The sequence below is a fragment of the Triturus cristatus genome, chromosome 4_2 (assembly GCF_964204655.1).
Source record: "Triturus cristatus chromosome 4_2, aTriCri1.1, whole genome shotgun sequence".
NCBI lineage: Eukaryota > Metazoa > Chordata > Amphibia > Caudata > Salamandridae > Triturus > Triturus cristatus.
The window spans coordinates 63,706,590-63,720,201 of record NC_140586.1 but is presented as its reverse complement, the minus strand read 5'-3'; the positions used below and the strand labels follow the sequence as shown (position 1 = coordinate 63,720,201).

Sequence of the window (13,612 nt, the reverse complement as noted above, 5' to 3'; positions counted from 1 at the left end):
CCTCCGCCCGTGGCGATTCCAAGCCACAGGGCCCTCGTCTACCTGGTACTGCCCAGGGACAGGGCCGAGGCGGAGTAGTGGCGGCAAGACTTACCAGCGAATTGTGGACAAACGCGGGGCCAGGCGACGGCGACCGGAGCGACGAGGCGAACGGCGTGAGAGTGGGGCAGCAATACGCGTGTCCGGGCAGGAGCGGCGCGCAGGAAGCAGAGGAGGAACTGGGCGAGAGGGACGCCTATGTAGGGGGGGCTAGCCTCGCCCCCCTAACGGCCCGCCTCCACCTACACACTCATAGGGAGATCTCCTCCCTGGGCGTGGCCTCACGCGCGAGGCAGAAGAAGGGGGAGGGGGAAGGCTGCGACGGGCGGCCACTAGAGAGCTGCCCTGCTGATGTCCCACTGCGTGGGACGCGGGCAGCGGCAGTCTCTGAGTCAGGTCTGGTTAATACCAGGAGAGCACACAGTATTTGAAAATTCCCGGCAGGATGGGCTCAGCCAGTTACTGATTAATGGCTGTCTGTTTGCAGGCTTCGGGTTGCAGAGGTCAAGAAGGGAAGGGAGAGATATAAAAGCGGCTGGAGGGCAGGGGCCCGCAGACACTGCCCCCCAGACGGCAGCATGGAGGGAAAGGCGCTTCTGCAGCTCCTGCTTCAGCTCTGCCTGACTTCCCTGGTGCACAGTCAGTCACCACAGTGAGTACAGCCCTCACGGGTACCACCGAGCTAATGTACTGTACCTGGGGGGGAGGGGGGGGGGGGACAGCGTACTGTGAGTAGCAGACGGGGCCCGACTAGGTCACCCACGTCTGAGTACTGAGAGAGGCTGCCGGGGGACTCCCCTCAGAGTACTGGGCTTACCTGCAGGGGTATAGAATCTAGCGGACTGTCCTACTTCGGCACCCCTGTCAGAGTATTAAGAGTAGTTGACGTGGGACCCGCCTATGAGTACTGATAGAACCTGCGTGTAGCGGACACCCAGGAATTATTAGCAAATGTTCCTGCATGATCCGCGCTGGGGCTCCAGCCCTCTTGGAGGACTGGCGCCAACCGCAGGGGCCGCCAAGAGAGTGCACATAGTCTCCGTCGTCCCCGTGCCTCGGGGCCCCTCGCCCGCCTCCGACAGAGAGTTTCGTCAGCAGAACTTGCGTAATGAAAAATAATGAACCCCCTGCAGAATGTGAAGAGGGGGCCCTTAGTCTCCCAATCTCACAGGTAGGTATTCATTGACTGGGACTGAACAGGCGCGCAACACCCATTGGACTCACGGGGCTTCAGCCCCCCCCCGTCGTGTGTGGCAGCCCGGGATGAGACACCTTCCCGGGCAAAAAAGCAGCCGCACCCGAGCACTTCACAGGTCTTTAAAAGACCATTTGCATGTTAATGAGGCCTCGCTGTTGTTTCACCCCTTCTAAGAGCCCCTGCAGCTCCACTCTGCCTATTGCTTAAAGTTCAGCCCCCCCCGAAATTTTTGCTCAGCCCCCCCCCCCCCCGAAATTTTTGCTCAGCCCCCCCCCCCCCCCCCGAAATCTGGCTCTAGTTGCGCTTCTGGGACTGAATAACCTCCCTTGCCTAAATCAATAGTTGAAATGGTGAGCCCCTTGCTCCTCAGGGGTTTGTCTTCGACGTTGTATTTCTCACTCTGCCACCATCTCCCGCTCTGTTTCTCTGCCCCCGCCATCTCTCTGTCCGTCACTGCCCCACTTTGCCTCGTTCTCCTCCTTACTCTTTCTCCCTCACTTGTGTCCCGCAGCCTCTCTCTAGTCCTTTGCACTTTCCCTCAACCTTGTTCTACAGTTCGCTCTCTCGCCCTCTCAGTTTCTATGACTGTTTTTCCTCGCTGTCTTTCTCACGGACATATACATCTCTCTGCCCCGTCATTCCGCTTGTTTGCCCTTTTCTCTGCCTTTCTTTCTCAGTGTCTGTTTCTCACCGCAGTGTCCTTTTCAATGTCTGCGTGTGCTGCGCTGTTTGAGCCTCCTAGTCGGTCATCTATGGTCTGGAGTATTGATGCGCATATTCTCTTCACTTCATTATCCTGTCTATCTTCCTCTCTTTTAATATATCTCTTTTGGCGTTTATGTTGGCCTCCCTCTTTTTCTCCCTCGCCCCCTTTCTGCCTCAATATTTTATTCCGTTTCTCCCTTTCCACGTCACAAACTCTCTCTTCCTCCATCCTTCTCTTTGCCACAGTTATTCTTATACTTGTCTCCTCTCCCCGCTGTGCAAAGAAAGGTGTGTGTGCTTCATGCGCGTCTCTCTCTACCGCAGAGGTCTTCAAACTTTTGGATGCCGAGACCCCCCTGTCAACATTTTGAGGCGTAAGGACCCCCTCTTGACAAAAATGTCTAAACCTGTTGACTAAATTGCGTGGGATGAAAATGTAAATAAGGTTATGTGATGCCGCGTATTTTGGGATAGCATTGCTTCATTATTTTGATATTTGTTACACACAGTAACGCTGAGGAAAGATTTCACCCAATCAGTACCCATTTATAACCAAAATACAGCAATTATCATCAGAAAGATTTCAAGTCAACCTTTGTGAAGGGCCTTCCACTCTGCAGCAATACGTGCTGCCACATTAGAAGCTCACCTGGCCCTGACCGGAAGAAGCAGGGGTCCCTTAAAACCCTGGCGGTTTTGTGTAGAGTTAAGCCTTTTACCCATGCAGCTTTCCTCTCACCCCCTCCCTTCCATCCCTCTCTCCTCTCCTAACCCCGGATCCCTCTCTCACTTTGCAGGTCATTTTCTTTCACCCCTTTTTACAACTTCTGAACTCTCCCCATTCAACCTCTCACTTCACCTTTAATCACCTCTTGCCATTCTGTCCTTTCACTGCCCTCATCTCTAACAGTCTCTCACATTTATCTCATGGCATCTCTGGCCCTGTCACCTCCCGTGCCCCTCAGCACTTCTCATTCACCTCGTCTCTTCATTCAAATTTTTGTCTATTTGTATCTTACACCTCTCCAGTCCCCCCATTCCTCTTTCACATCTCCCCTTTGTTCTAACAGAAGCCCTCACCTTTGGATCACACTCACTTCTTGCGTGTCCACACTTCTCTTCGGCAATTCACATTTCTCCTCATCCTTGACCTCTTCAATCAAATTCTCTCACTCCCTTGCTGTCCTCTCTCATTTTGGGTGCGGATGCAAGTTCAGAATGGGATGAATGAATGTATGATTACTGATGGGCTTGTTTGAGTGAGTTGCATATTGAGTAGTGAGGGGGACAGGTGAGTGAAGTGTCACATGAGTGCAGGATGAGTAGTGTACTCGTGTGACTGCAGGAGAAGGCCTGTGGAGAAGTGTGGCTCACTGGTTAGAGCAGGCAGACCCTGAAGCAGAGGTCAGACCCAGGACCAGGGTTCAATTCCCGACGCGGCAGGGTCTTGAGCTCAAATGTCCATGGACTCGATAATTCTCGCTTCGGTGCCTGACCTAATCATGGGTTCACACTCTGCAACTCTGGGCATTAAGCTTGCTTAATCTCCACAACGGCCCCCCGCAGCGGGATGCCTGGCTTTCACCTTGGGGATGCCCTGTAGGGGCTATCTCACAGGGAAAAGCCAGAACGGGTTCCCAAGGCAAGCGCGGAGATACCCCTTCGGGGGTCGATTCAGGCGCTATATAAGAAACATAATAATAATAACAGGTTGAGGTATAGTGTGAGCAGGACAAGTGCATTTTGAGAGCAGAGTGATCACTGTGAGTGCAGGGTGAGCGTGACAATGAAGGGCGAGAATGAGGAATGAGTTGTCTGAATGCAGGGTGCATTCCCAGACCCATGAAGTAACTCAGCAAGTTATTGACGGGGCGTAGACTTTAAGATCTAAGTTAAACTATTGCGGCATTGATCGGGGATCGAGGGTGAAGGAAATAAATAATGTGCTGATCATGCAACAAACTTCCAGTCCTATGGTTAGGGTTGCCAGCAGATTATTTTGGTGGCCCAGTCGGTACAAAAAAAACCAGTCACCTAAAGCGGTATTTTCAGCGCTTATCTGTGCATACATCCCAGGGCCGGCTTTAGTGCTGGAGGTGCCCTGTGCGACCATGTTTGTTGGTGCCCCCCACAATGACCACCCCCACCACGGATTCTCTCACTAGCACCCTTTAACAGTGACCAAGTCTCCATAACCCCACACTCTCAGATGCATTGAATTAGTTATATAGTGCCACTCATACCAGTGTAGGGTGTCCGAGCACTTTGCATCACACACACATTACACAGAGACAATCAATCATAAGTGTGTAAATCAGTGTATAGGAAATGTTACATAAGCCAAAGGACTAAAAGTATAGGAGTCACATGTCATCCATACTGGTAGGCAGTATAGTTCAAGAGTGCTTGGTGTGGAGAAGCACAAACTCAGAGTCGAAAAAGAAACAGCATAGTTGGGAGTTTCCTTTAATAATAAGAATTGATTTCTAGCCAAATTAACCCTTTTTGCAACATTAATCAATGTTCTAACAATGTATACTTTGCAGTGTGTATGCTGTTCTAGGATGAAAGTTAATAGCTCACTATTCTCTATTAGGACTTTAAGTTATAAATTGCAAGTAACAAAAGGATGTTTCTTTTGAAAGCAGTAACCTGCTGATCTCTTCACATCATACCCACTCTGTAATCTACTTGGTACGGGTTCTTTGCAGCAGGCATGTTAACCCTCTACACTAACTTCACCCAAGTCAAAACCTCAACTATACAACATTCTGATCTCTCTCCAGGAAGATAATTAATCACACGAGTTATCTTGACATTTATGTGAGGCCTGGTAATTGCCAGCGGAAAGAAAGCTGCAGCAGGTGCTTCAAAAGCACAATAAACTTTCACTCATGGCGCCCCCAGGAAGCCAACTTTGTATTCCTTTCCATGAAATGCATTCTCACACTATGGCAGTGAATGTAAAATCCAAATGTAAGGAATAGGCACAGTGGGGACCCAGGGGGTACTGGAACCAGCAAAAACAAGCATTTGCAATGCAATAGGTCTCGCAGTTGAGAGTTTGAGCTATTGGCATTGTAAATGGCAATGCGCCTTTTATTTACGGGTTGGTTTTTAAAACATAAATAAAAGGCATTGTCATTTACAATGCCAATAGCTTAAACTCTCGCAAATGTGAGACCTATTGCATTGCAAATGCTGGTTACAGTCTTCCCAATGCAACTCAACTCGGACTATTTAGCCCAGTTTTTTCATAGCACCCCACGATCACCTCCTGTAGCCAGTCACATCCGAGACCAATTCAAAACAGCCCATGTCTCACGTCACACAATGTGGTCACTGTACGTCCGCGCCCAGAACCCACTCGATGCAAAATGGCTGCTTAGTGCAGTGAGAGCTAGACATTGGCCACTTAAATACGCCCTGGCTGGTTGTGTTCAATAGGACACATTATGCGTGTTGTATTTTCAAGTCTGTTTACTATTTTGCACAGCAAACCTTATTGCACCCACACGGTCTCCTGGTACACGTTAGACAGCTTCTTTTTGTAATGAACTTCAAGAGACTTCCTGTGATCGATTTAAAACAATGTTAATTATGGTGAAGATTATTTATGTGATTCTTTTTCAAATTGTCAAAACAAATATTGAAACTTTAATTAAAAATTAAATCAGAGTGCTACCAGTGGAGTTTACGATCGACGTTGTACATCCCAGAACCCACTTGTCAAATATAGTGTTCCCATTTATGTTCTTTGTGCAGTACATTTTAAGCATTTATGACGGTACTGTAATGCAAGATGGTGGGGACCCCCAACGGAACGGAAGAGGGTGCTCTCGGTCCCTCATATCACAGATATTTATTGGTGTTGTGCTGAAGGGCTGGGGGCTCCCTGTGCGCAGGGCTGTGTTACATCTCTGGTTGTATCTTGGGTTTCAGGTGGCTAAAGCACAGCTGCAAAGTGGAACCATGTCCTCTGACATAGTAGCCAGTCCTTGCTTTTTAAGCCAGTGATGCACTGTATTTCAGGAGTTGCAGTTTCACTTTTGACATTACTGATATATGCTTACAGCGTGCAAACTACTGTTGCTAAAAAGGAAGCTATGATTAAGGGTGTCACACACGACGTGAAGCCTCTTGTCGCCGATGGAAAAATGGGAACCCTTAAGGTGTAACTGTCCCCACGTTTGTAGGATTACCCGTCACTTTTACGAAATAGTGCGCTGCACAGTGGGGCTGAAAGTCACGCGCTTATAATGAGAAGCATCGAAACCCAAGTCTCAAAATCCAGGGTCGTTGGCTACCTATAAGACCTGCCGGAAGGGGCTCCAAATGACATGGCACCAAGTAATAATATTGGAAGATGGCGCCAGGGATGTGCTATAAAGAGAAGTGTCATGTGTGCATCTTCTATTAGATGGAAGCAGAACACGGACCCAGTGTTATCTGAAGTGCAAAGAAAGTCGTTATTCTTTTTTGGGAGATTTGTTGAAAAGGCTGGGATCTGCGACATCACTGGATCACCAGAAAAGCTCATGAAGATAGTACATGAGCTGGGTGGGTTAATGTGCTTTTTGCAGATATATATGTACAGCTTGGAGGCCAAAAGCTACAATTCCAGCAACCTTCAAAGATTGTTGATGCGCCTTCTGCAAAAATCTGACATGTGCATGTGCCCTGAAGCCTCAAGCGGCAATAGCATGGACTGTAACTGGGGGAACAGGTTTGAGTCCGTTTAGTCTCTTAGGCTCAATATCCTGTGATTCTGGGGAAACCACTTATTCTGCCCGGGCCTAAAAAAATCTGACCTCGTGTAATGTAAGCTGGTGCTGAGGCAAAGCGCTCCGATGCCTTTAGGACAAGTTAAAATGGGGCAGTCACAGGGATACAAATACAATAAGTCACCCGACTGTTTTATTTTGCTAAGCACAGAAATAAATGCGTGAAGGCTGCAGTTCACATATTCCAGTTTGAATGTGTTTGATAGTTTAGGGCTAGGTGAAGTTGGAGAAGTCCGCCATAAAAGCGGAACAAGCTAAATCTGTATTTTTGTTAGTTTAAAGTCACACAAAACATACGAATCTGTGGCCATACTCGCTATCTATGCCGGAGCACAAAAGGTTGAAAGGGGTGTCTTGCCATGACCATTGTTTTCCGAGGGGAGATTGTGCGTTCTGGTGAGGGGGGGGGGGGGGATGTCAGTCAACTTGAAGCACTGGAACAAGATTGCCATTACCAAGACGTAGAGCGGTGGCCCATAGCGATGGAAGAAACCGATCGAGGCCGTGAAGATGGTGGCCCCAATTCACTGACCCATATACCTCAGCACAAAATAGCAGGCCAGCAGATCGATACAAACCTACGCCCAAATTTATGATTAAACACTGAACAGACCCACCTGAGGGAGCTGAAATGGGTAGAGAAGGCAGCCACGGAATCGGTAGTGCGGAGGACCAGAAATCGCTGATTTTGCTGAAGTTATCGTGACCAAAGCACTCCGGAATGCAAAAGGCAACAGCTTGTCAGTGACGTCGACTCAGGTATCCAGGCGAAGGCAGGCACGGGGAGGGGAGGAGAATGGGGGAAATTACAATTTACTGAAAAAAAAAAAAGGCAGTCGCTTGTGTTTGACACAAGAAGTGCAGCGGACCGGACGCAGAACGGGAGGGGACGGACCGCGCATTGCGCACTAAACACACAGCAAGGTAAAGAGCAGAGGCAGAAAACCATGCACACAAATGCAACTGAAACAAGCATTGGCCGTGCGACGCAGGAAGCTTGTAGTAATGAAAAAAACAAGCGTTGGCCGTGATCGCGATCAAAGTGGCCGTGCGGCCGCGAAAGTGAAAGTAAGCGCGGCGCGCGCCCGCGCACATGCACTGTACCTCTAGGCTGGCCTGGTAGCACTTTTTGGAGGCCACATACAAAATGTCTCTTCGAGCCAGCGCAAGCGCTGGGGCTCAGCGAGACCTAAAAACCTAAGCCTCTGTAAGCAGTTTACAAAGGCATGTTAAAATGCAAATGGTCTTTAAAGACCTGTGAAAAAACACGGGGGTGCCGGAGATAGGAATCCAGACACTGCCCAGCTGAGCCCCCAGCAGCTCAAGTTTCACTGCAGCAGCCCGGGCTGAGACACAGGACGGGGGAAGGGGGGGCTGAAGCCCTTGGGCCTGGGCAGAAGTGTGACTGGGAAGGCGCGACCCCCTTTGCATCACTCCACGGCCCCCCTGGGGGTCGCGCCCCACAGTTTGAAGACCCCTGCTCTACCGTGATTGACCGCTGTGTGTCGCTATTCCAATACTATTAGCATCCTCTTCGCTAATTACAGACCCACATGCATCAAAGCAAAAACCGGCCGCAAACGGGCAGATTCTCAGAATCGGCCACTTTGCTACCGGTATTTTTGCATTTGGGATGCATCATCCCAAATGCAAAAATCGCAATATAAGTAATCTCTAAATGGCGATTACTTAAATTGCCATTGCATTTAAGGAATCGCAAATTGAGATTCCTTAAATGCAATGCATTAAAGTAAAAAAGCTAGCGATTTCGCTAATAGGGGGCGCAAATTACCATGAAGTTAAACTTCATGGTAATCTGCAAAAACTTTTGGAAAAAAAAAAGTGCATTTTTCAAAGTTCCATTTTACACACACACATGCCCTTGCCCGTGTGTAAGATGTACTCATATGCAGATTTCAGGGGTGCAACAGGGTGTCCTTTTGACACCCTGGCACCCTTGAAATTGCATTCTCAATTTGAGATTCTCTAATTGAGAATCGCAAATGGAGAATGTCTTTCCATTCATTCCTATGGGCCTCTAGGCCCTTAGGAATGAACGGGGAGGTATCCCTTAATTGCGACTCGCAATTTGCGACTCGCAATTAAGGAATGTTTAGAAATCGCTATTTTTTAAGCGATTTCTACATGCATAGCCTTTTGCTATTCCTTATTAGCTCATCCTTATTTTTCGTTAATAAGGAATCGTAAATGGCATTGTTGATGCATGTGCCAGTTTGACTGGTCAATGTGTGCCTGGACCCATTTGCTCTTACTGACAGCCATACTAGCAAAGGACAATGGCGGTCACTGCTCTCACTGGTTTGCCCGCTCCCGCCAGGACTCGTGTCAAATACCAAACGTCGACACGCCACTACAACCGGGATTTACTAAAAATCGTCTGCACAGCGCTTTGTGACAATACGCAGCGGAGCTTTGTGCCAATGAGGATGTGGGATATCATTGATTGATGCTCGTACCAAATATATTTTTGCACCAAAAAACTAAACAAGCATTGGAAATACAATAGGCCTTGCCCTCGTTTAAGTTAAAGCAATCCTGTTTGTAATTAGGTGGCTTTTTAGCTTTGCTTTTATTAGTGTTTTTCAAACTTTCATGTACATAACATGCATATGTATGTATGTATGTATATGTATGCATTTATATTTCTATTTAACTAGATATGCAGATGTGTATATATATATATATACACCTACATATATATAAATAAATATGTATATATATATATATATATCCAAAAACATCAGGTTGCCCTGCATCAGGTTGCCCTGAATGGAAACGCCAGACTCAGATGGAAAGTTTGCCTTCATTTATTCTGGGCAGCAAACACAGCGCATTTCCCCATCAACAGAAGCGCCATACCGGTTTCGGGCTCCATGCCCTTGATCACTGGCTGTGCACAAAGTCCCGACAGCTGTGTGGACTTAACCCTTTCGCTCCACCCTCATGGGATTACATGCAGCAATGCTTTCTGGGTCTAGTAGTCCGTGACTACGCCAAAGTGGGTGCTTTAAGGGTCTTTGTGCAGTAAATTTCAATCCCCAAGTGGGTACTGCGAAGGGGAAACATCACTGTACTTGCCAATGTCCTTTCCCACAATACCGGCTCCCCATCTCCTCGAAGCGCCCGAGTTTGTAGGCGCTATGGTCCGCTGAATATGCGGCGGGGCATTTCCGCGGCGAGGCGCGCCGCATTTAATTATCCAAAAACATCAGGTTATTGTTATTGTTATTGTTATAGTGGGTTTGTATAGCGCCTGGGTCACCTGCAGGTCTCAGGGCGCTTTGACCACAGAACATAACATCCGGGATATCGAAAAGGGGGAGTACTTAGGCTGAGCTGAGTGCTGTTCTGAACAAATTTGTCTTCAAGGCTTTCCTGAAACGGAGTAGATTTCCCTCCTTTCGGAGTGTCTCAGGCAGGGCGTTCCAGAGGTTCGGTAGTAAAACCGAAAAGGATCTCCCTCCCATTGTGGACAGTTTAAAACGAGGACATACAAGGAGATTGGCATCAGCGGACCTGAGATTTCTTTCCGGCCTATATATCTCGATCCGCTCCTTGATATAGGTCGGGGCCTTCCCATAGATGGCTTTGTGGGCTATACAAAGGCTTTTAAAAACGGACCTCTGTCCAATTGGCAGCCAATGTAGACTTTTTAGTAGTGGAGAGGCGTGCGTTCTCCGCGGAAGGTTAAAAATAAGTCTTGCGGCGTCATTTAGGACTACCTGAAGTCTGTTTGTCAGCATTTTTGGCAGGCCTAAGTAGAGCGCATTGCCATAGTCAAGTCTAGATACTATGGTAGCTGAGACCACAGTGCGTAGCATCGACTGGGAGAGGAGAGGGACTAATTTGCGCAACTGTCTTAGAAGACCTGTACAGGTGCCAACCACGGTAGAAACCTGGTTGGTCATTGAGAGGGCACTGTCCAATTTAATACCCAGACTTTTTACCGTGGCTGCTGGCTGTGGAGTTGGGCCCAGCTCCTGGGGCCAGTACACATCACTCCAGGAGGAGCACTTGGATGGTACTACCAGCACCTCTGTCTTTTCGGGGTTAATTTTAAGCTGGTTGGTGGACATCCAGTTGACCGTGTATCTAAGAATGTCCTGAGCGTGGGACTGGGCTTGTGCTGTGTCACCTATGCCCGGCAGCAACTGTGTGTCGTCGGCATAGTTGAACACCCGGCAGCCCATCCCCGCTAGTGTATGAATCAGGGGCTGTAGATATATGTTGAACAGGAGTGGGGATAGAGCTGAACCCTGGGGGACGCCGCAAGTCAGACTTCCCACTCCTGATACATTATCTCCCATCTGGATTCTCTGGGTTCTCCCAGATAGAAATGATTCCAGCCACCGGAGGGCTAAGTCCTGAATTCCAAACCCAGCTAGCCTATTCAACAGAATGGAATGGCTGACAGTATCGAACGCCGCTGATAGGTCTAACAAAATCAGGGCGCTCGGTCTTTTACTGTCAGCCATCCTTCTGAGATCGTCCAGCACCGAGAGCATGACCAACTCGGTGCTGTGATGTGCACGGAAGCCTGCCTGCCTCTCATGGAGTAGATGGTTAGACTCCAGATAGCTTGACATATATTTTAGTACATGTTGCTCAAGTACTTTAGACAGGAAGGGCAGCTGGGATATGGGTCGATAGTTTTTTAAGACATTGGGGTCTGCCCCCACCTTTTTCAGCAACGGTCTTACACGAGCTTCCTTGAAGCTAGTGGGGAGCCTGCCAGTGCTCAGCGATTTATTCAATGTAGTTAGGATATGGTCCTCTAGGATTGGACCTGCCAGGCAGAAAATACTTGGAGGGCATGGATCTGCTGGGGAGCCGGATTTTGTCTTTCTCATCAATGATTCGAGGGTTAGTGAATCTATGGGGGGAAATGATGATAGGCAGCTGGCAGTTGGATTTAGAGCGATATGCTGCTCAATTGGGCTGCACCCCATGCTTTTTATTTCGCACATGATAGTATCGACCTTATCCAGAAAATATTTCTGGAAAGTATCGCAGTCTATGCTACTTTCTGCATCCTGGGCTCTTTTTGTTAGTTCCTTCAGGATTTTAAATGTTTCCTTTTGAACATTGTTCGCCCTATTTATACGGACCTCATAGAATGCAGCTTTAGTTGTCCGAATAGATTTTTTGTAGCTACGAAACGCCGTCTTGTATTGTTCACAAGTAACTGTATCCTTATTCCTCCTCCAGTTTCTCTCTATATTACGCAGGGCCTTCCTTTGGTCCCTCAAGGCAGATGTGAACCAAGGGGCTCCCTTTTTCCCACTATTTTTTGTTTGAAGTTTCTCAGGGGCTATCTGATCAATGGCCTTTACCAGATAGTCCATCATGTTTTTATGCCCTGCATCAGGTTGCCCTGCATGGAAACGCCAGACTCAGATGGAAAGTTTGCCTTCATTTATTCTGGGCAGCAAACACAGCGCATTTCCCCATCAACAGAAGCGCCATACCGGTTTCGGGCTCCATGCCCTTGATCACTGGCTGTGCACAAAGTCCCGACAGCTGTGTGGACTTAACCCTTTCGCTCCACCCTCATGGGATTACATGCAGCAATGCTTTCTGGGTCTAGTAGTCCTTGACTACGCCAAAGTGGGTGCTTTAAGGGTCTTTGTGCAGTAAATTTCAATCCCCAAGTGGGTACTGCGAAGGGGAAACATCACTGTGCTTGCCAATGTCCTTTCCCACAATACCGGCTCCCCATCTCCTCGAAGCGCCCGAGTTTGTAGGCGCTATGGTCCGCTGAATATGCGGCGGGGCATTTCCGCGGCGAGGCGCGCCGCATTTAATTATCCAAAAACATCAGGTTTCCCTGCATCAGGTTGCCCTGCATGGAAACGCCAGACTCAGATGGAAAGTTTGCCTTCATTTATTCTGGGCAGCAAACACAGCGCATTTCCCCATCAACAGAAGCACCATACCGGTTTCGGGCTCCATGCCCTTGATCACTGGCTGTTCACAAAGTCCTGACAGCTGTGTGGACTTAACCCTTTCGCTCCACCCTCATGGGATTACATGCAGCAATGCTTTCTGGGTCTAGTAGTCCGTGACTACGCCAAAGTGGGTGCTTTAAGGGTCTTTGTGCAGTAAATTTCAATCCCCAAGTGGGTACTGCGAAGGGGAAACATCACTGTACTTGCCAATGTCCTTTCCCACAATACCGGCTCCCCATCTCCTCGAAGCGCCCGAGTTTGTAGGCGCTATGGTGATCAAGGGCATGGAGCCCGAAACCGGTATGGCGCTTCTGTTGATGGGGAAATGCGCTGTGTTTGCTGCCCAGAATAAATGAAGGCAAACTTTCAATCTGAGTCTGGCGTTTCCATGCAGGGCAACCTGATGCAGGGCAACCTGATGTTTTTGGATAATTAAATGCGGCGCGCCTCGCCGCGGAAATGCCCCGCCGCATATTCAGCGGACCATAGCGCCTACAAACTCGGGCGCTTCGAGGAGATGGGGAGCCGGTATTGTGGGAAAGGACATTGGCAAGTACAGTGATGTTTCCCCTTCGCAGTACCCACTTGGGGATTGAAATTTACTGCACAAAGACCCTTAAAGCACCCACTTTGGCGTAGTCACGGACTACTAGACCCAGAAAGCATTGCTGCATGTAATCCCATGAGGGTGGAGCGAAAGGGTTAAGTCCACACAGCTGTCGGGACTTTGTGCACAGCCAGTGATCAAGGGCATGGAGCCCGAAACCGGTATGGCGCTTCTGTTGATGGGGAAATGCGCTGTGTTTGCTGCCCAGAATAAATGAAGGCAAACTTTCCATCTGAGTCTGGCGTTTCCATGCAGGGCAACCTGATGCAGGGCAACCTGATGTTTTTGGATAATTAAATGCGGCGCGCCT

The 13,612-nt window shown here is 48.7% G+C and overlaps 1 protein-coding gene across 1 annotated transcript in view; it reads left to right on the top strand.

Annotated features, from left to right (window-relative positions):
• Positions 1-530: 530 nt before the first annotated feature.
• LOC146832981 (complement C3-like) overlaps positions 531-13,612 on the top strand; it is a 1,056,379-nt gene continuing 1,043,297 nt past the window's right edge. Inside the window, exon 1 of the mRNA XM_085600524.1 lies at positions 531-691. Within this exon, the coding sequence (XP_085456650.1) occupies positions 618-691 (74 nt within the window). The 5' untranslated portion in view covers positions 531-617. The remainder of the gene's footprint in view (positions 692-13,612) is intronic.